The 22,176-nt window shown below is 38.6% G+C and overlaps 1 protein-coding gene across 1 annotated transcript; it reads left to right on the plus strand.

Moving 5' to 3' along the window:
- The first annotated feature begins 3,463 nt into the window (after positions 1–3,463).
- Positions 3,464–17,008, plus strand: LOC145765450 (uncharacterized). Its single transcript, XM_082577277.1, has 13 exons — positions 3,464–3,599; positions 4,527–4,632; positions 5,086–5,287; positions 6,219–6,297; positions 6,890–6,983; positions 7,798–7,891; positions 8,343–8,445; positions 9,038–9,170; positions 9,834–9,907; positions 10,939–11,611; positions 12,112–12,252; positions 12,600–12,738; positions 16,401–17,008. The coding sequence occupies exons 1-13, from the start codon at positions 3,505–3,507 to the stop codon at positions 16,601–16,603; spliced, it is 2,136 nt and encodes a 711-aa protein (XP_082433403.1). The 5' UTR covers positions 3,464–3,504; the 3' UTR covers positions 16,604–17,008.
- Positions 17,009–22,176: the final 5,168 nt, after the last annotated feature.

Below are 22,176 nucleotides of genomic sequence, written 5' to 3' on the forward strand. Positions count from 1 at the left end.
TTATTTATTGTGCTCAACTCAAGTCAATGGAGATTCTAAATACTTGTATATGTTTTCGCACTTTGCATCCGGCCCGCAGCTGTTAATCTCGCAGCAATCCGACCCTCAGAGAAAAAAGTTTGGTGACCCCTGCAGTAGAGTGAATATTCAAATCAGTGAAAAGCAATTCTTTCCTGGTTGAAAACCACTGATCTACAACACAAACATGCCAAATAGGAAAAAATCTAAGACAGCTCTCAACCAACGCCAAGATAAAAATGAGAGGTTAAGGAATATCCAGTTGTAGCATATCCTAAAACCAGGGCTCAAATTAAATTTGAAAAAATCCTAATAAGCTACCCTCAACAATAGAGGTTATTAGAGGTTGTCATCCAACATAACATGTTTTGGAAATGTCGTGAAAACATAAAAACACTCATGCAACTGCCTAAACTCATCAAATCATCGTGGCGTATTCAAGAAGCTACAGTTTGAATATCATAGGAGAGAGAAAGAAAAAACTTTTATTTTGTCTGTTGCGAGAACCGAGAATACTACGGTACAAAGTAGGCTACAATCATGAACAATACGAATAAAATATCACCATAACTATTTAGATTCCACAAGTCACAACAGACTGCTTGATGTAATGTAAGGATATAGGCTACACAATGATAGTCATACATAAGTGTAGTAGGCTACCGGTACATAAATAAATAATACATAAAGAATAATAATATCTATAATACGAGGATATATAGCAAGGCTACTCAACTGGCCGACCGCGGTCCGAATCCGGACCTTCTGGGTGTTGAAAGTGGACCTAGGGCTTCTGGAAGAATAACCTCATTGCTACATTTTAGGGCCTCTTTAAACAGATTTCCATTAGGAAAAAGCAATTTTTTGTGATTATCCAAAGAGCTGGTCGCCCCCAGACCCCCAACGCTTTGCCGTCTTCTCTGATGTACGATCCACACAGCTACAGTGGCGTAGCCAGGAAAAAAATTTGGGGGGGGCCAAATAACAACAAAGTGTTTGGTTTAAGTTTAAAGTTTGGGGGGGGCCAAGAGAACAACAAAGGTTTGGGGGCCAAGAGAACAACAAAGGTTTGGGGGGGGCCAAGAGAACAACAAAGTGTTTGGTTTAAGCCATCGCCACTTGATGTGCAGTGGCGTATCCTGGTGGGTTGAGCAAGGGAAGCAATGAAAGTGGTGGGGGTTAGAGCGTGCCGAAGGCACGCGTAATCTAGGGGGGTCCGGGGGCATGCTCCCCCGGAAAATTTTTGAAAAATTACACTCAAATAATGGATTATAGCGCTTTCTAGAAACACTTTTAGGGTAATATTTGTATGAAATTTATTAGCAGATAAACAGCTATTAACTTATTAAAGGTAGCTCTTACACACCAACGGGCAAACACTGCGGCTAAAATTAGAGAACACCAAAAACTCAGCTACACAAAAACTCAATAACTACACAAAAACCCAACAGAGTAAGCCTTTCTGAAATTGCTTTCACAAATTAGTACAAAGAAACGTAAATCGCGTAAATTTTGCGCGATTTACGATTTGCAAAATTTATTGGTGTCTTTCTGTGTGTCTAAAACAAGTCCTTGGAGGTGTTAATAGCCAGATGTCTTGGAAAACGTTACAAATTTCTACAAATTTTATTACATTTTCAACAAAGGGCTCAAGTTCAGAATCCAAACTTGGAAAATTTGGGGGGGGCCGTGGCCCCTTTCGCCCCCCCCTGGCTACGCCTATGCACAGCTACACTACAAAGAAACACAATACATTTTTTCCTTTTTTATTTCTTTGTGTCAGACAAAAATCCAAGTCGTGTTACATACGACCTGAAAAGTGTTTCGGTGCTCGTAGGCTACTGGTTGTGTAATTTTCGTGGTTGCATATGAAATATTCACCTGACCGCAAACATATTCAACTTGTCAAAATGGACCTTTGCTAACATTAGTTGAGTAGCCAGGGCCGGATTTAGCTGATGGGGGGCCCGGGGCGCTTTTAGATCGGGGGGCCCCCGTGCAAAAAAAAACATCTCTATGTCTAATCACATTTTTTTCCACATAGGGGGCCCTTCAAAAGTCGGGGGGCCCGGGGCAACTGCCCCCTCTGCCCCTCCTAAATCCGGGCCTGTGAGTAGTCCTGATACAGCTTGGATAAAAATTAAAAAAGTAACAGCCCTATAAAAATCCAACCACTTCCCCAACAGTGGCTTCATTTTAGTGCAAATGACCATTAATATGGCAACACTGCTTGTTGTCTGCTTTGCCTGTAAAATAAGATACGTTTAGTTGACTATAAGTTGCAGTTGAGCATTGAATGGAGTCAAGCGGGAGTTTGTGTGATTTTCAGAAAATAGATTTGGATTCAGAGTTTCATTTTTTAAAAAAGTTTTGCAGTCTAGTTGAGCGACTTTGCATTTTATTTAAATCAAATAAGTCCAGTATAGTTCTATTTGTAGAAGAAAAAAATAAAAACTGTCCCCACGATCATCGACCTCATGAATCATGGTAATGCTTGTTAGTGTTCGACTCAGAAAACATTTTCCGGTTGCTAAAATTGACAAAGATTTTTGCATTCCTCAGCTATTTCGTGTTATGCGCATGGGCTAGTGTTGCGTTACTGTAACTCATGATTTGATTTTGGAGTGGATTCGGAGTCTAAAATGATGAAATCTTTCAGATTGGAGTCTCGAAAATCACACTCTGTTCAAAACTGGTTTGCTGCTTGATGCAACTGAAAAAATGCGGCAAATGGGAAGGGGCCAAAGGAGATGGAAAAGGAGTCTCTTACAAGTCAGCAGTTATGATTTATGAACTCAGCAAATGTCAGTTGAACAAGTGACAACTGAGCTCGCCACATTTTAGCAAGTGGCTGAAAGTCCCAAATGATAAAAGTGAGCAAGCCGAAGCTTGGCATGTCACAAGTCAGCAAATTGAGTGTAGCAGGCAGTGACCAAGCATGTCTGAACGAAACAAATAAATCTCATTTGCTGACTTGGACAGTAGCTGAAATGCACTTACTGAGTTGCCGCATGTGGACTGGTCTGACAACCATGGGAAAGCTTTTGCTAGAATTGGTTGATGACCCAATGGGCTGGCCTATAGGTTGTCTTGGGTCTATCGAAGCGTAGATATGACTAGGCTACATTACCAGGAAAAATATAGAATAGTGGGATGAATCTTTGGAGGTTGCATCGAGTTGATCAGGAAATCATGTTTATCAATGTGTTAAAAGCAAGGCGAGGTTGATCCGAGCGGGCAAGAGCAGCATATCAGGAGAAGGTAGTGTGTGATATTCTAAAATATTGAAAGATATTTAGGCTAGCTACTTGTAAGCAAGGTACCGTGGGTAATAGACTAGTTAGGGATTTTTTTATATTTGATCATTCGAAGGGATAGCAGAATGTTTTCTAATATGTGAAAACGTTAATATAATGTACTTATTGTGGTATCATCTAGAATATTAAAAGAACTTGAAATTTCAAACATAAAATTTTTTATGAAGTTATGGCAGACGAAGACAACATAGTTGGAGATAGTATGGATTCGAACATGGAGGAATGTATTTCTTGTAGTCCTCTACTTGGAGATTTATGCAAAATGTATGTGATGTGTTGTTATATTTGTGCTGGCATTTTACGCAAAATACTTAGACTAAGGTATGTTTTATTTTTATCAGTGATTGAGGAAATATTTGAGTTTAAATAGTGAAACTTTTAAGTTTTTGCCATGCAGCTTTGCATCGCTTACATCTGTATGATATTTGAACCACTGGCACAAGCTTGGTGATAAGTTTATTTTTCAGTTTACTGACAATGTGATGTGAAGTTGAAAGAGCCAAGTAGGCTACTTTGTGCTGTCAAGTACCGATAGGCAGAGATGTACATATACGCCGCAAATTCTACGCCGCATACTTGTGGCGCAGACTTTTTGTTTACGCTAACGCTTGCGGCCACATTTTTTTGGATAGTTTGCGCTTGAGGCTACGCCGTAAAGTTTTCGCGGTTTTTTAGCGCATAGCATCAACACATACTTTTTAATGTATTTTTTTCGCTACAACACGCCAATACCTTCCAGGGCTGCAGTTGAAAGAATGTTTTCAATGGGCAAAGACATATTGGAACCAAAACACAGCAAAATATTAGATGAACGCTTTCAGATGCTTGTGTTTCTTCGTGGAAATTCAAAATAAAACTTATTTGTTTCAAGTGGTTATACCGTGTGAATGTTTGGCATCTAGCAAACTTTACGCTAGTGTATGCGCTGACGCCGCCAACTTTTTTTACAAGTTGTGTTGACGCATACGGCGTATGGTTTTTCGAACGTTTGCGTTAACGCTGACGGCATCAATATTTTTTGTATGCGCGTACATCACTGCCGATAGGCTATATGCCAGTGTAAAAGACATGTGATTTTATTTTGCCATTAATAAACAACATTTGTCACTTGTGAAAAAATGTGGCAGTAGCTACAAATAGTGGAGATTTGTGTAGGCCTATAAACTTTTTTAATAATACACTTTCTATCAGAATGAATAATCAGGAATTTGAAGATGATCTTCAATGTGACAGTGATGAAACCATGTTGACTGCACATAGCGAGGAGTTGACTGTCAGTCTTCAACGTCCCACTCAGGTTGAATATGTTTTTTGGATTAAAAATGAATTGTCTGAGTGATGCTGTAACAATCATTAGATGAAAATGTGAAATTTTGCAAGATGTTCTATGCTGCATCTTTTTTTGTGTCGTTGCAATCTGCATTTACATGTCATGTATTGTAGCTCAGTATTATTGACTTTTGTTAGTTTTGTACTCAGATGCAAAATCACAGAACTTTAAACATACAAGAGTATGCTACTTTTTTTGATTTAATTGACATTTTCCCTACAAGTAGCTTATCTCCTTTTTTGTACTTTTGGGTATGTATAACACAGCAGCTGATTTAATCATTTTTCAAGATCCTATTATCTAATTTACAATAAAAAAGAAAAAGCAGATCTATCCTAAGTGCAGAAAATATTTGACAATCAAAAACTTACCTTAAAACACACTCGCATTAAAAGTTAATATATACATAATGTTGTACAGGTTGGCAGTGATGAGGACACATGTTTATCATCAGACTCAAGTTTACCTGCTCCCCAGTCTCAAATCTCCCTGTTTCCAGCTGTCAATTTGCAATTTACTTCTCTCCCAACTCTGGAAACAAACTCACAACGATCTCAACTCTCAGCTCTCCAAAATTCAAAAGAAATTCGATTGACCAACCAAAACACATCTACACCCATAGGTAATATTAATATGTACCCAGCCAGTAAAAAAGAAATGATTTTCTGGCTGGGTATCTCTTAAGAGTATAATTTGATGTATAATAATAATAATGCTTGTTTTTATGTAGCGCTGTATCCATCGCAGAATGCGTTGCTCCTCAGCGCTTTACAAAGCAGACAGTGTCAATGCAGCCGTATAGAGGTGCAACTGAGTACATTATTATCCAAATCCACTCCATTGCTCAGTGCCAAGCAGGAATTAGATTCATTACCATTTTTAAAAAGTGTTTGGTATGACCCGACAAGGTATCGAACCCATGCCTACTTATTCATAGGCGGACGCACCACTGAGTCGGTTAACGATAATAACGATAAAATCTTAAGCTAAATACAGAATGAGACTGCTCACCAAGCTTTCAATTCAATTGCAAAATTTTTTTTTTAACTATTTGTTTTATAACTATAATTATAAACTATTTTCTTGCTGAAGAAACGTTGAAAATAAAGCTGGTTATCATTTCCAATATCTTGTTGTAGCCTCGTCTGCAGTCATTAGAAAAACGCAATAAAATGTTGGTATTCTTGAGATAAGATTTAAGATGATACTATAGTTTCATGATTTGCTGTACCATTCATCTAATATATATACGGTATTACTTTTAATACTGTAAAAAAATTTTTAATTCTTTAGCAATTTGTAGCTCAACGATGAATCGTATTTATCTCTAGATTGTTTTATTTCGCTAAGTATATTTTTAGTCTCTGTTGTTACTTGTACTGTGACCATAACTGTTGTGAAATAAGAAAAACAATACAAAATGTGTAAACAAGATTATGCTTCAAGAGTTACACCGTTGCTCTTCTGGGTCATGAAGCATTTTGCATTGATTTAACGTCGGCAGCAATCGAATTAACTTAAAGAATGATTCACGCCAGCTGTTACTTTTGAAGAGAGTGGGAGGAGAGAAGCGAGGAATTTGTGTTTGCCACTGCAGCAGAAGCAAAGAGCAAAACGAAAGCGCAAAGCCAGGTAGGAAGGAATTCAAAAAATTGTAACTAATTTCTCTGCAGTCGAGTGTAGCAAGAATCAGGGCTATGGAGCAACTATAAAGAAGGTCCGACTCCGGAGCTGTCCGGCTCCATGCCGGTGGCTTCGGCTCCAGCACGTAAACTGTTGCATCTGAGACAATTATAATGTTGCTCTGAAAAATATTTTTATCATGAGGCTTAATAACCTGTTGATTTGCAGAAATCTTAATTTTATAAAGCCAAGTAACAGAACCATGTCACCATGCTTATGAAACAAACAATTAATTCATAAATATATGGAATGTTTTCCACACACCATTGTGACGCCAGTTAGATCGCTCATTTCACACAAACTGCAACTTACATTTTGTAGTTTTGTTGAAGTCAGGCTTCATCATATTGTATCCTGTAATACAGTCTTGTGCATAAAGCCAAATGAATCGATTTTTCTACAGTACATAGTTTTGGTTATATTCGTCAAAGGTTTCAAATTAGCACTTGCTGTAAACAAAATTTGTATTTTAGAAAATTTAAAATCGAAATTTTATACTTGAAATTTTATTCACTTAATGATACAATGTTGGTTTGATTAGAAATTGGACATTTTCGCGTTGCAGTCAACTGGCATCAACCTCCATCAGCCAAAGTAACACCAAGCATTCAGCAGAGCGGCGACCTTACTTGGAGGTTATAATCAACTTCATTGCAAATTTAATCAAACAATGTGTAGTCAGTAGGCTAATGTATAACGAGAAACATTTATGTGTTTTAAGTCAGGGTTTCTCAAAACTTTTTTTAATAGCTCCCCCCCCCCTAGATAAGATAGGAATAATCTTTTAAAGACTTCTTGTCTAACTATGTCAAGACGGTTTCTTTTGTTATCCAGAAGCGTTGTTACGGCACTGAAAGCACACTCCACCAAGTATGAGCTGAGAAAGGCTTTGATAAAAAATTTGACCCGATTCCACACGTAAGGGTATTCCTCTTTGGTTTGGTACTGCAGCCAGTAAGAGTTGGAGATAAAAAAGGTTTAACAAATAGCCTACTGTCTTTCATTGGCTGCATTACAGTATAGCCTATGATGTGTCAGCTTTTTTGCAAGGTGCAACTACCACCTTGCAAGGTTTCAGAGTTTGTTGCATTGTTTGAATACCTGGCTTACATTCGTGTTGATTTGCAGCAGGATACTTCCACTGGTTGTTGCTTCTGTCGTCCAGCGGGTAGACGAATCTGTCAATCACCCCTTGTCATTATATTCATTGTTTGTCGTACCCAGGGTTACGTTCGATGATTGAAGATTTAGATTTAGGGGAAGGGAAGGCAAGGAAGTCAATCTTCGTGTCCACTTTCAGGCATGCCTTTAAGTGTCTTGCCACAGACACAGTCGCATGCTCTTGAGCGGTGTCGAACCGGCGCCCTTTCGAACGTCGAACCAGGGATCTCACCATTCGGCTATGCAGCCGACAATTTTGTGTTCATTTCTAATAAATGTGCGTTTTAGAAACATCGTTCGTACATGGAGGAGCTGAATGTTATTGAAGCAAAATATTCTTCTGTTGAAAAACTTATGGCTCGGAAAAGTCGTGCGCTCATTGGTGAGTTAATAACCTCATCTCAAATCACTTACATTTCATCTTTGACTTATCAATTGTTACAGTAACTTGTTAATCCGTTTAAATGTTTGGAACGTAACTCATTGAATTGTTAACTGTGTTGGTCATACAGCAGATCAAAGTTTCTTAGCTTGTAGTGTATGGAACCTTTAGGGCTCCATAAAATGTTTTAGAGGGGTCCCTGAATGTTTTCATTTTAGGGAAAAATAGTAAAAATTTAAGCAATAAAACTTACGTATATGAGAGTTATGTTGGAAAATTTGCATTCAGGATCACCCTTAGAGGTTTAGGGTCAGTTTAAAAGGGTTTGGGCTTGATAATCATTTAATAATCAAGGTATGTGACTATAAAAACGTTAAAGATCACAGCGCTATACCTTGCGTGTATCTGACCGAAAGTTGCAGCTTTATTCAAACTTTTCAATTTGGACAAGAGCGAGCGAAGAAAATGATGTACGATGACGTAAGAAAAAGACTCGACTTTTTGAAGAAGGATTTTGATCAGCCAACCGATTCAAGTTCTTCCGCTCAGGAAAGGTTTGCTTACAACAAAAGAGAATTATCAGGCCTTTAACTATTTCTTTTACACCGACATTCGCGCTGTCATTATTGTTTATGGCTTAAGTCCCGACCTTAAGCAAGGTCTTCAAGCTGTAGTTTTCGTAAAATGTTTTTGAACTTAGTTTTTATTTCATGTACTAAACGATATAAAATACCCTGCATTTTCCCGCCAATATTTTGTTAGTTTTAAATTATTGGATCGTAAACGATTTCAAAAGAGCAGCTTTAAGAAGGTTGGAGACCACGGGCTGTTTGTCCCCATTCGTTCCAGTCTAAGTCTTCGCCAGGTAATCTATATTGGAGTGGTCCTCCAACTTCAATTTTGCAGTTACATATTAGAACCACCCTTGCCTATATGCTTCTTCTTGTGCATTAAATTCAGACGTTGAACCAGTTTCTTGTTGGTTTTTGCTAAGGCTATGTCATGCATCCAGCAACATGAAAATGGCCTGATTATAGTGGTGTAAACGTGGTCCAACACTAACTGCCGTGGAATACGAAAGCCGGTTAGGGTTAGCTGCCTATCATATTAGTTTTTACATTAAATCGAAAATTTAAATTTGTTCAGTGACAGCGAGCAGGAGAATGAAATAGCTGGACTGCGTTCAGTGAGAGAAACGAGGTTGAACAAGATGTTGACTCACTATGACGTCATTAAACAAGAATTGGAACTTAAACTGGAGGAAAGCATAGATATGGAGGTTAGGGTTGCAAATTTAGGTTGTAAAGTTGAGAATCTTTTGTAATTTTAGTTGGTTGAATTCTTCCTGTTGTACATCTTATTTTTCGGATGTCTGGGTAGGACGGAAATAGGACATTTAGGATCTATCGAATTTTCTGGTAATTCCAATAAAAATTGTTGAAGAAAGGTTGAGGACAACGTTGAAGGTTGTTGGAATTACACCGAGAAATGTTTTTTGTTTTCATGTTACACTGTAAAAGAAGCTGCTACGGAATATTTTTCCATGCATTAAATGAAACGTTTGTTAAGTACCTCTGACTGCAACGTTAGCGGATGTCTGTATTAAACCAATCAAGCAACCTTTTTAATGAGAAGCTCATCCAATTACAACTTCTTTTTAAATGTTCAGATTATATTCATCCCAAGGCTCACCCAGTTCCTTCTTACTCACACTAGTTGCATAGCACTGGTCTACTATAACATTTTTTTTTACACCAGACAGACGCAAGTTGACTTGCAGCTTTGTATATGTTGTTTTTGCAGCAGGCCGTGTATTTTTTCAACTCCTGATATGTACACAAAACATTTATATAACTGTTATAACTGTATAATGTGAATAACTGTTAGTGTTGTCAATATTGTTATATTTTTACCGTTTAAACTTACTTAGTTTTACATTCAGTGTGGGGATCGTAGCCCAGGTTGCAGTCAATCAATTCTTCCACATAACTCTCTTCACCAAACTTCGAATACTCTGTGAGTAGATTAGATCTCATATTTTTTGTCAACTTGTGAGGGGTATTTTAGGCTCCAACTTTTTTAGGTTAGCTGATTTTGCTTTTCGTGCACATTTTAACTTTGTTGTGCATTACCCACACAGCAAAATCCGCCGTTTTACATCGATTCAACGTCTGCAGACATCGAATCAGTGTAAAAATGACGGACTTTGCCTTTATTGCACCAACGGAAGTAGATATTTTCATTCACGGCTACGCAACAGACCTTATTGGAGTTTGCCTGCGCAATTTGCCACGTCATAAATATGACGCATGCGTGTGTTTTTAGTTATTTTCGTACGATTTTATTACGTTTATTTCCTTTTGACTTTTCACGAGCTCTGTACAAAAATTACGCCTTGCCGAATCAGGACCTTAATTCTTTTCTGGAATTGTACGACTTTTCGAAGAAATAAATCGGTTTAGCTTTCCTTGATCAGTTAAAAAACGATTTGTTCAAACTTGAAGGACTTTCATTTGCCCGTTTAAAATCTAAAGGTAAAAGCATTATTCATGCAGACGATGCATGCGGTTTCTGCTTATGAAGTCACTTCTACGCAACTTATATTTAGCTTTAAGCGTATTTTTTTCAGTTTTGGCATTGCATTGAACAGATTTACTAATTTGAACGAGTGATCGCTGTAAGAATTTGATTTTACGATAGTCCTAGTTCCTTATATTTTTGTTATTTTCACGCAGCTTAAATAGTAAGTCATTAATTACAAGTCACTGAAGCTTACCTAGAAAAGACTTACGATTGTACGAATTTTGAACAAGTATGCATTCATTGTGATAGTAACATCTTTATGAGCAATAAAGTTATACAAAACACAAAAATACACAAGTATGCGCGTGGAAACTGCATGCATGGTGCTATTTTTCGTAAAGTCAACTGTTTTCATCTTCAAGCGGTCAAATTGAGTGATGAAGACAAAAAAATCATTCAATATTATTATTGAAGATGATGACAGTTTGGTTTAAGCATATATCTAATTTAAATTTTATATTTAGAAGAACTTTATTCTTGAAAAACAAGTCGTCTCTCAAGTTTTCAAAAAGCGTCGTCGACGTCATACGTCCAGAGAAGCTCCTGTCGGACCAGTCCGTCATTTATGTTCCACTCATTAACTCCGAGGCTCCATCTGGCGGAAAACGACGAGCTGTCACAAACACACTGAATGATCAAGCTTTTCTGGCGTCACAATCATATCAGCAGCGTTCGTGCTACGACTACGTTTCACCCGACCGAAGCCGTGCTGTGACGTCATCATTAATTTCACGACGACAGAGTATTGCCCCAGCAGGGCCCAAAATATACCACTTCTCACCGGTGGCCGTCTCTACTTTGCAACCCCGCCCATTTCGTTCGAGACCCAATACTTCAAAAAGCACCCACTCCAGAGTAGCCCCCTCACAACTGCGGCCTATTGCAAGGAACAAGCCCAAACTACAAACTTCGCAACTGTGTTCGCGTCGCCCAGAAGATTTGAATGCCACTGTATACTCTTTTAGCAGTTTCGGCCAGTCGCAACCGGTTTACAGCCAGTTACAATCAAGTTACAATGTGAACCACTTCCCTACTTTAACCAACCAATCAACGAACGCCACGTCCTTCGACATTTCTGACTTACTTCGCCTGGGCTTGGTGTCACGTGGTCCCGGGGTCTTGTCTTGTGTTATACCTGTGAGTTCTCCATTTCATCATTTATTCTGCAGCAGTTACAGCATTCTACATTAGTTATCGATTTCGTACAATTTTCGATTTAGTTATCGATAGGTTACAGCAAAACTTAAAAACTGTATATTATATATGGATCATAAATGACGTTGTTTTAAATTAAACGTCTGGTGAACTTTCTGATTCAACTTTTTCTTATGTTAAAAACTGTTTTTGTTTGTAATGTTCCGTTGTGTAGCAATCTCTTACAAAGCTACAAATACTACTAGGTGTTATTAAATATTACACATGATACGTATCATTATTTCTATCTTTATGTGTATGAAGGAAGCTGATAATTTTAATAAATTCAAAACTCGCTAGGTAACATTCTATTTCACTGGACATCGTGACTGAAACTATTATTTTGTCACCATCGTCATGTACAGCGCCCAGGAGCATAGTTTGCATTGTGGATTTGGCGCTATGTAGGCTAACCCTTTTATAAAAATTATCTTCCCATTAAGGACCAGTCGTTAGTTGGGAAGGCTTCGATAGTTGGTGACGGGTTGATCTTGACGCCAGAGTACGAGTTGATTCAGTCGCCTGTGGATTGGCTGAAGAAACTCACCACGAAGACTGTCACCAGGACTACTGCCTACAAACAGGTGATCATGCTAATCACTGATTGATCGAAATTTTATCCCCGCGCTGGGAGCTTAATCTGAGCAACCACTGACGCAGGCCCGGTCACCGAGATTGGCAGAGTGAACTTTTTGCTGGTGTTAAAGTGTTGTCTGTGAACTGTTCTATCCAATGAGTGCGCTGAATGGAAATCTGTCCTTGAAATGCGTTGCTCAACCGCACACTCCCAGAGCCGAACCAGCACCGCATAGTCCTGAGGTTTCACGGCATTTATTCCATGTAATTGATTGTAAAGTTGCTACAAAGTAGTTTTGTGTCATGGAGATTCATTATGCTGGCAGATGGAAATTTATTGTGTTTGTGGTTTCAGGTTTTCTATCGGGGGGTTTCTTTGTTTGATATTTCCACACGGTGCGGCTTGGAGTACTCAACCAAAGGAAAGAAACTTAGCGGAAAAGTGACGTCTAAAAAAGCAGCCAAACGCGGCGCCACAGAGACACTTGCTCAAAGTAAGTTTTTGTGTTCTGTAGGGTTTTGTCTGATAGTTGAAGACCACGTGAATCAGGGTAGTGGCGAAAAAGTCTATTTTCGAGTCTCTCGTCATTCCAAGTACTCGTAACGTGTACCGGATGTCAATTATCCCTCTAGAACAGCGGTTCTCAACCGACCGGGGGCCCCCGAATTTGCAACATAATTGATAAATTATAACATTTTAAAATTGGTTGTGCTTTATTTGTGTATGACAGTGATTCTCACACTGAACGTCGTCACGCCCTGGTGCGTCGTTTGAAATTTCGAAGGGCGTCGCACGAAACCTCGGTGTTCTAATTAAAAAAATCATAAAAAAGTTAAATCTATTTATAAGGCTATGCTGTATGTTCAACATAATTCTTTTGAGACAGAAGATTGTTGATCAATGCTTAAATTAGAAATTCAAACGTTAGCCAGCAGCATATTAGGAATCAGTTTTGCCCTGAATGTGATTACTGCGAAGTATTGATTATACACAAATGAAAAAGGGAGACATTTTTTGTAAAGGTCGCAAAAACTCTATTAATTTTTAATAAATTTATAGAAAAACTTCGTATCAGCATATATATATTAGGCTACTGATTATTGATCCTGTTTTCCAACATATGGCCTAGCTCAGTGCTACTCAAACGTGTTAATACAGTGTACCGGCAGCAAGGCCTATGAGAGGGGCGTACGGAGGGTACGGCATACCCTTGAGGGCCCTGGCCTGTGTTTGTTGGGGGGTCCGAAATTGTGATTTTATAGTTTACGCGCAAAAATGTTTGGTTGAAATCATCACAAACGACTAAATTAAAGCATAAAAGTTGTTATTCTTTAGTCCTGGGGGGGGCCCGTAATGAAGCAAAAGGGCCCGGAAAGGTAATTGAGTGCATTGCGAGCAAATTAGGAACCCAAAGTGGTAATTTAATGCTTTACGTGCAAAAATGTTCTGTTAAAAGCACCCTAAATGAAATCATAAAAGTTGGTTATTTTCCTGTCTGGGGGGGAGGGGTATAGTGTAGCAAAAGCAGTTTTGAGAAAAACCCGGGTGTTTTTTGTTTTTTAAAAACTATTTAGCAAAGGTAGTTTCACGCTTATTTCACTTCAAACAAACTTCGGAGTTGAAGCAGGTGCCTTCAAAATGAAAGTTACTTCAAAATGAATTGCGGAGTTGGAACAGAAGCCAGAGTCAATACTTTCGAAGCAAAAGCGGAGCCGGAATAAAAAAAAACTGACTTCGTTCACCTCTGCTAGGCATGTGGTGAATGCAAAAGTTAATGAAGAAAGGCTATTGGTCAGATGATTAATTTGTTTATGTTTTAACAAGATGTTATGTTTGAGCCTTGGTAGAGAGCTTGACTTGTACCAGATAAATGTAACACTCAGTAACGTTAACGGATTTAACATTTTTGATCAAACACACAAGAAAAAAAAAACAACTTACTAAGCTTAAATCCAACGTTTTCGACACCACATAGTGTCCTCATCAGAAATAATTATAGGCTACATCTAAGAGTAATAAATAAATGAATTTGAAAACTTTACATTAAAGCTGTACAAGCAACACCTCTCAACAGCACCATCAACAACTGACACACAAATTCAATGCAGTATACACAAATTGGCGAGGGACAGATCACATGATATGCACAACACAAAACACTAAATAATAGTTTTTTGCCGCCTGATACTATTATTGCGCACAGATATCAACAGTAAAATTTTGTATGATGTGTAGTACGCCTAAGCAAAAGTCAATCGTTTTGCCCAAGACAAAGGGGGCCCGGAGTGAGAGGGGGGCCCGGAGTAACTCTTGGTACCGCTAGTGAAAATTTCTCTGAGGCCCTGACCGGCAGACGTCTTATTATTGTTAGTTAGCGTCGCGGTCACACATTTCAAACGAAAAAAAAAACTGATAATAAGTCCAATCTTGATTTCACAAGTCTACAATGTGCAGATTCAACAACAGTCTTTCACTAACATTTCACCATAGGTGCGTGGTTTTTGAGCTTTTGCAATCCTTAGCGTTACTTTGTAGGGTGCACGTAAAGTTTTGATACTCGTATGAGAGTAAAGTAGACAGTATCACACTAAATCAGAAAAAAACAATTTATTTTTAGTGCTTTCGCCACACAAGTGTGGCTTCTTCAATATAGTCTGCAACAAATAATAAATAATGCTATTAAGATTATTGTAAAAATTTAATGAAAGTATTAAAAGACTTTGAAGTAGATTATATTTTTTTTTAAATCACAGAAAAAATCATATAGCCATTACACTTCAAGATTGCAGGCAAAGATAATAAGACGATTATAAACATGTTGAAAGAGCAACTGTCTATTGTCTACCTTGTTTCAAATATTTTGTCACACTATGCATCCTAATCGGATTATCAGGTAAATCATAAGTAGGTTTGATGAAAATTTTTATAGCGAAGTTTTGTTTTGGAATCATATGAGTCGATCTGTTTTTGCGCAGCTTTTAATTCGTTTCGTTTCCCTTTTAAAAAAAACTCTTTTGGCTTAGGCTCCATGTAAAACATGAAATTAGAACTAAGTGCTTTGTAGAAGCCTGATATTGCATTGAGCTAATTGTTGAGCACAATTTCACAAACGACATATTGCGGTTTCGGCACACCAGCATCATTTGCTGCTATAAAGCCAAAATCTAAATGAGCGGTATCGTACTGCTAAACAAAACTTGAACACTTTTTTACAGCCAACACTTTGGCACTTCTTATAGCACTTTTGTCCAAATCGGAATAAACTGGGCTTGAAAGTGATTTTTTCTTGTACTGTAGGCCAATAGTGCATGTTCATGCGACCACTTTTTGCCATTTGAAAAATTGAATAATCCGCCCCGATAGCTCAGCAGTTGGGCACCCGACTCAAAATTAAGCAGTGCTGGTTCGACTCTCATGGTGTGCGCTTGAGCAACGCTTTTCAGGACTGCTCTTCATGCAGTTGCACCGGTGGATAGAATAGCTCACCGACAACAGCATTTCAACAAGAGGAAATCTTCACTCTATCAATCTCGGTGACCAGACCTGCGTCAGTGGTTGAAAGCCTCTACAAGTAGGCTATACGGAACTGCCAGGTTTAAGCTCTTAAAAAAGCTTTCTCAGTCCGAGGATAAAGATCAATCCATCAAATATATCGTTTTAACGGCATACGGAAGTATGAAAATTATGCTGCAAAAGAAAAACAACCCGAGCATGGTGAAAAATACGTAGGCCTACTGATCAATACGAAGCAATACGAAGCAATACTCATGCAATGAATTATTTTCAAACTAACTTTGCACCCGCTGTCAAGAGCTTGCGTACCGGCACCGGTACGCGTACCACAGTTTGAGTAGCACTGGCCTAGCTCATACAGTACGGTAACTTAACTTTGTCATCAATCGTCATAAGTGCGTTGCGAGTTCAGCAAATTCTTGTAAGTGTGTCGCTTTTAGACTTATGAAATAATTTGTTTCCTTTAGGAGACGCGATATGCTAAAGTTTTAGAAATGATTTCTTTTGGGGGTCCGCGATCGCTTCGAGGGCACCAAAAAGAGTCCGGCAACACTAAAAGTTGATAATCACTGCTCTAGATATTGTGACTTTTTTGGTTGTGCGAAACCCCTTCCTAGCGGTAATGTTAAGATTTCTTCACAGATCCAGTTGAATTACTTACGACGACGGCCAAAGATCCGGTTATTGAAAGACCACCAGACCCTCTCGACAACCTAAGCGAGTTCATGCGAACTTGCACGATTCGGCTCGTGCAGGACAGCGAACTGTTCGTGACGTCAGCGCTTTTTGAGAACAACTCGTGGTCGGAATGGAAGTTGTTGGAGCATTTACTTGACGGTTGCTGACTGCACAACAGCCACAAGAGTGCATTCAAGTTTTAGCGGAAGGCATTCCCGACACCGGCATTTTTTTTATAGTTGTGATGTTTGCGTTTGACTTTCTTGATCAAGATGTTGCGTGATGAATAGCGCGCCAACAAACGGAGAAAGGTAGAAAAACTTTGCAAGTTTTGTGAAATTTTGGCAGTTAGCAATAAAGTAGATTACAGGGATCTACGTTTTGCAGAGTATGGGATTGAATTGAATAAAAAACGTTTTTTTGTCTTTTAACCTACCCTGAGATTTTCTTAGGCCTACTTTTCTATGATAGAAATGTTCCACTTCATGCCAAAATTTCCATTCCATCTACCTCACATAGTTTGTGATTTTTGCATTGATACAGGCCTATGTCACAAATTTCAAAACCTTAGCCTCCCGTCGCCTTTCAATTTCTTTAAGAATTGCGTTTTGCAATTTTAGAATTTGTTGTTTCTGCTGGTTGCTATTTTTAGCTAGAAAATAAACGAAATGAAAGCAATGTTCTTTTTGATTGACTCTTAGTTTTGCCTTTTTTTATACAAAGCGTGCCTCTTGCCAAACTGCATTATCGGGTCGACTGTTGAATGCAGTATAGCTACCATAGTCCATAGGCTACTTTGAGAAAACAGATTCATGATTGATTGCGGGAATCTTTATATCATGGGACTGAGAAAGCTTCTTCGAGAGGTGGAACTTGGCAATTTCGCATACTTATAGAAACTTTGGATCACTAACGCAGGCCCAGTCATAGAGATAAACATAATGCAGTTTGCGGTTGTTGCTGAAGTGTTGTCTGAATTGTTCCATGCGCATTGCACAAGGTGCCCCCCAGGCCCCAGTAGAAACTTTTGTAGCCTAGCCTACTCTTGAAGTAAAATGTCCGCCACAATAACTCACTTGATTAACGTGTGACTTCGTGATCAAAAAAGTTTCAAGATCAAGCGGCGCTGGTTCGACTCTCGAGGTGTGCGCTTGAGCAGCACACGTAAAGAACTGCTCTCCATTTAGCAGCATCGAATGGATGGAATAATTCCCCGGCAATAATCGGAAACTTTGCTTTGTTAATCTTAATAATCGGGCTTGCATCAGCGGTTCAAAGCCTCTACAAATATGCCATGATTAAGCTCTCAAAGAAGCTTTTCCAGTCCGAAGATAAAGATTCAATCAATCTTGTAAAATGTGTTTGTTCGCAAATTGATTCTTCGTCTTTTCATGAACATTGGGCTAATTGCAGTTCTGGTCAAAAATGAAAAATTAGAATGTTGATAATAATAAAAAAATTTTAGTTTGAAGAATATTTTACAATATTGAATGCTGTTGTAAGTTGTCAATCTCCTAGTGATGAGCGTTAGCAATGGATTCGTGCATTAAAGCGAATAACAACAAATGGAGACAGCAATTTCTGCTCAAGTGTAAATGCAGGTTCAAAGGTACTAGAACGGAAAAACGACTCTATTTCATGGTATTTTAAAGTGTTAATATTACCTAATTTCTGTCTTTTCTGAAAGTTTTTCATAAGATTATTGTAGTCACATTACATAAGGAATTGAATTAATTGTTCAGGAAAATACTTGTCGCAATTTTGCGGTTAATTAGGCTGTTTTCTGAATTTTGAATCTGGCAGCTTTGCTTCATGCTTGATTGACAAGGGGACGTCAGGCGTCAGCCTCAAAACAGCCAAAAAAAACCTATTTCCCTTATCATGTAGCTAGAGTCTCTGCATGAAAAGTTCTATGGCAGGCTATGTTGTAATCCAATTCACAAGCTGTTTGAGCAGTAGGCTAATGAGATACCTGGGGAGCTTACATATGTTCACGACTATACGTCTTTTCATAATTGGTTGTGGAACCTGTGTGCCCTTACAAGCTTGCGAAACCTCAGGCTGGAGTTTGACAGAGTGGTGCTTGCATTCACATGATTTTGCATCTATCTGCGTTGTTGGTTGGTTTTGAATCTTTATCCTCGGACTGACAAAGCCTTGATAGGTTATTCCTGGTAATCTCGCATACTTGTAGAGGCTTTTGACGCAAGGCCGGTTACCAAGATTGACGGAGTGAAATTTCTGTTGTTGAAGTGTTGTTGCCGGGAAATTATTCCATCCATTAAGTGCCGCTGAATGAAGAGCACTCCTTAAAATGCGTTGCTCAAGCTCACACCCCGAGAGTCAAACCAGCGCCACTTGATCTTGAAGCTTCTTCACAAATTCACGTACTAACCAACTGAGCTATCGGGGCAGATGGTTTGTTGTGTGCTGTGTGTAATCAATAAGACAGGACCATGTTTGTAATCTAAAATTTGGTTCTTAAGCTGCAGCGTCTTAATCTTGAGTGTGAAAACCAGGGCTTTGGTGCCTCGGAGCGTGCATTTTCAACGGAGCTGGAGCCAGTTGTTTGAAACATAGCTCCAGTTCCAATGTATTTTATAAGATGCTACTACTATTGGCTGAATTCACATAATCTAACAGCAACCCTTCACAAAATTCTTCAAAAAAAAAAAAAAAATTATTTGCCTATTCAGACGTCGAATTAATGAATAATATGTTTTGAAACGCAGTTCCGCATGACATTTTGATACAAGTAGCCTACCGTATATACCTTTAATTTCACAAAGTTGTACCATTTTTTAGCAACAGTTGACTGCAGGCAATTTTAAGCTTTAGAAATTAAATTGATATGTTGTCATTATTTTAATGAAAGCACTTTTGGGAGGCTGGAGCCGGAGCAGTGGTATCAATAAGCTCCGGAGCTGGAGCTAATTTATAATAAAAGAGAGCTACGGAGCTGGAGCAACTTAACATTTGTGCCTGCTCCAAAGCCCTGGTGAAAACTAGTACAGTAACTGTAAAAATTTCAACTCTTGGTATGCGAGTTTCAATAAGTTATGGAATGATTTGGTTTTCAATTGTAAGTGTGGTATACGGAATGTTTGAAAAATTAAAAACATGCAATCAAGTGTAGAAAAGTAGTTTCAAAAGTTGTCAAGATGAGCAGTATGGCCAACTGTAGAAACTCAGGCTTCAGTTTCAAGGTTGATTGCAATCAGTTTTGCACCCTGTTGTTGGCTTAATTTTATCAGACCATTCTCATTCTCTTTTTTGTTTCGATGTGTTAAGTTGGCTTGTATTATCGCAATAAACTATTACGAAGAATATAGACGCCGTTCTCTGCTCATCTCCACCACTACTGTGCTTGAGATGTTGTTACACTACATACGCGCCGACTCCCGGGGGGCCAGAGGACCTCGCCCCCCATAAATTTATGGTTGAGGGGCAATAAAAATGGTTATTACAAGTGGTGTTTCAAAGATAAAACACTTCGCGAAAGAGATTTGGATCATTTAAACGGACTTAACGAATGCCGAAAGCGAAAAACAGCTTACGTTGCTCTTGCTCGCAAAACAGCAGCTGATCGCATGGCTTTCTCATACGATATGGAAATTTCAAAGTAGATGGTAGAATAACTTACGCTGCTGGAATAGTCACGTAACTATTCACTGCAATATTAAGTAAACCAGCTAAATTAGACACGCTATTTTCAACGAGGTCTTCCCGCTGTGAGATCAATTATGATTCAACAGCATTGTTTTGTTCACAATGTGTAAGAATTAAATTAAATGCGACCTAAATGTCAATATAAACAATAGACACTAAGCTTAATCAAAGACTATTTCAATTGAGTAAAATAGCGTTATGGTTATGACATCATCACCTTTCTCGCCCCCCCAAGGTTTTTTGAAAAGTCGGCGCCTATGTTACACTATATGGGTGGCCCATCTTTAAATAGTGCTGCTACAGGCCTATATTTATAAACCAGTTAAAATGATTTATTGAGTCAAGTTTGCAGATAACCATCTTAAAACTCCAACTCTTGTTTTGTCTTGTCTCCAAATATGCTTTTAACACAATCCCAAACTTTATTTTATGTATCTTACCCTATTACAACTATTACATTATCTTAACTCTCATTAGCAGTTTAGCACTGTTTAACTTTTATTGGTGAATATTTAGATATTGTTTGTTGCAGGATACAGTATATAGCAATGTTGCTTAAATGTAACTTTTTGAAAAACTGTTTCCAGTGAAAGAAAGTCCCTTTGCATAGACTAATCATGTGGAAAAGATAATAAAGTTATGCTGTAAGTTGTATATATATTATATATTAGGGTGGCTCTTATTTGGCAAAAAATGAAAAAAAATTGAATTTTGTGTGGGACACCCTTTTAAAAGGTGAGGTTGTAAGCAAAAATAACACCTGTAAAAAATTTTTGAATTTCAAATTGATTTAGAGGTGGCCCTCCCCCCCTAAAGTTTTGCGCCCTCCTCCAAAATACAAAACCTGCATATCTCAAAAACTGCTTGAGCTAGAGATACGGTTTTTGTGTCAAAAGATGCAGAAAGCATGATTTCCTATCTGCTTTCTGAACAGTGATTGCGTCTATCTTGAGTAGAAAAGCAGTTATTTAGAAAAAACCTGTTTTCGGTATTCTAGCACAAAACAGTGCTAAACAAGTATTGTGGCCCAACCTATTCAATTAACAAAGTTCATAAACTAACCTGTAAAACTGGTAAAGCAATAAACGAAATAAGTATTCTTTAACTTTTATGCATTCATGCATAGCTAAAATAACCGTTTTTTATCATATTCCTTGGAGAAACTCCTGAGCGTGGAATCCGCTTTCCAGCTTCAGGTGCTATGCATCGCACTTGTTGGATGGCGAAGGCGATTTATGCAAAAAGCTTGATTTGCATTCATGGTATCTGTCCGAAGAAATGGTTGGACTAGCCTTGTTTGACTCTTGATTGTCTGTGGAAAGTAAAAAGCTAATGGTGGCAACCATGTTAGATGAAACAGGAGAACGTCCACCAAGGAGACCAAGCATCAAAGTAGATGCGTTTCTTAGCAATAAGGGTCTAGAACAGTATTACACCTCTAATTCAAAATGGCTTCTTCAGCTGTTGGGTGAAGATGAAGCAATAATTATACTTTCAAAGGATCTTGCTCATTGGACTGAAGATGGTGCATTTATTCAAGCTTTACACATGGCGAAGGGACTTTCAGTAGTGAATGACAGAGCAGAGAGAGGAGTTGCTCTAAGTCTAATCCAGGATTTTAACAAAATCTTAACTGAAGATGAGCCACAACTTCAGTTTCTTTTGCAAGTTGTTACTGAACACAGGAAACTGTTTCCAAATTCCAACAAGAACAATATTGTCGATTCTTCTTCGTTTAAACCTTCTTTGTTACTCCAGGGGTCAAGGGCTCTGTCTTTTACCACTCTTGGGCAGTGGCGATGCGGTTTAGATGCTTGAGCAAGTGTCGAGCAGCAATCCTTTGATTCGTCCATTTATCCATTGATTCGTCATCCAGTTCAAGCAAACCACGCACCCCATTTGGCGCAGTTACAGATGGTGTGGTCTGTGGTTTGTTCCTCTTTGCCACACTCACAGATTGCGGATGGAGCCATCCCCCATTTGTGCATGTTGGAGCGGAATAGTCTGACTCCTGTAGGCTAGCCCAGTACGCAGGCGGTTGAGCCGCACCCAGGCCTTCCTTGGCAAATTA

The sequence above is a fragment of the Aplidium turbinatum genome, chromosome 2, assembly GCF_918807975.1.
Source record: "Aplidium turbinatum chromosome 2, kaAplTurb1.1, whole genome shotgun sequence".
Classification (NCBI taxonomy): Eukaryota; Metazoa; Chordata; class Ascidiacea; order Aplousobranchia; family Polyclinidae; genus Aplidium; species Aplidium turbinatum.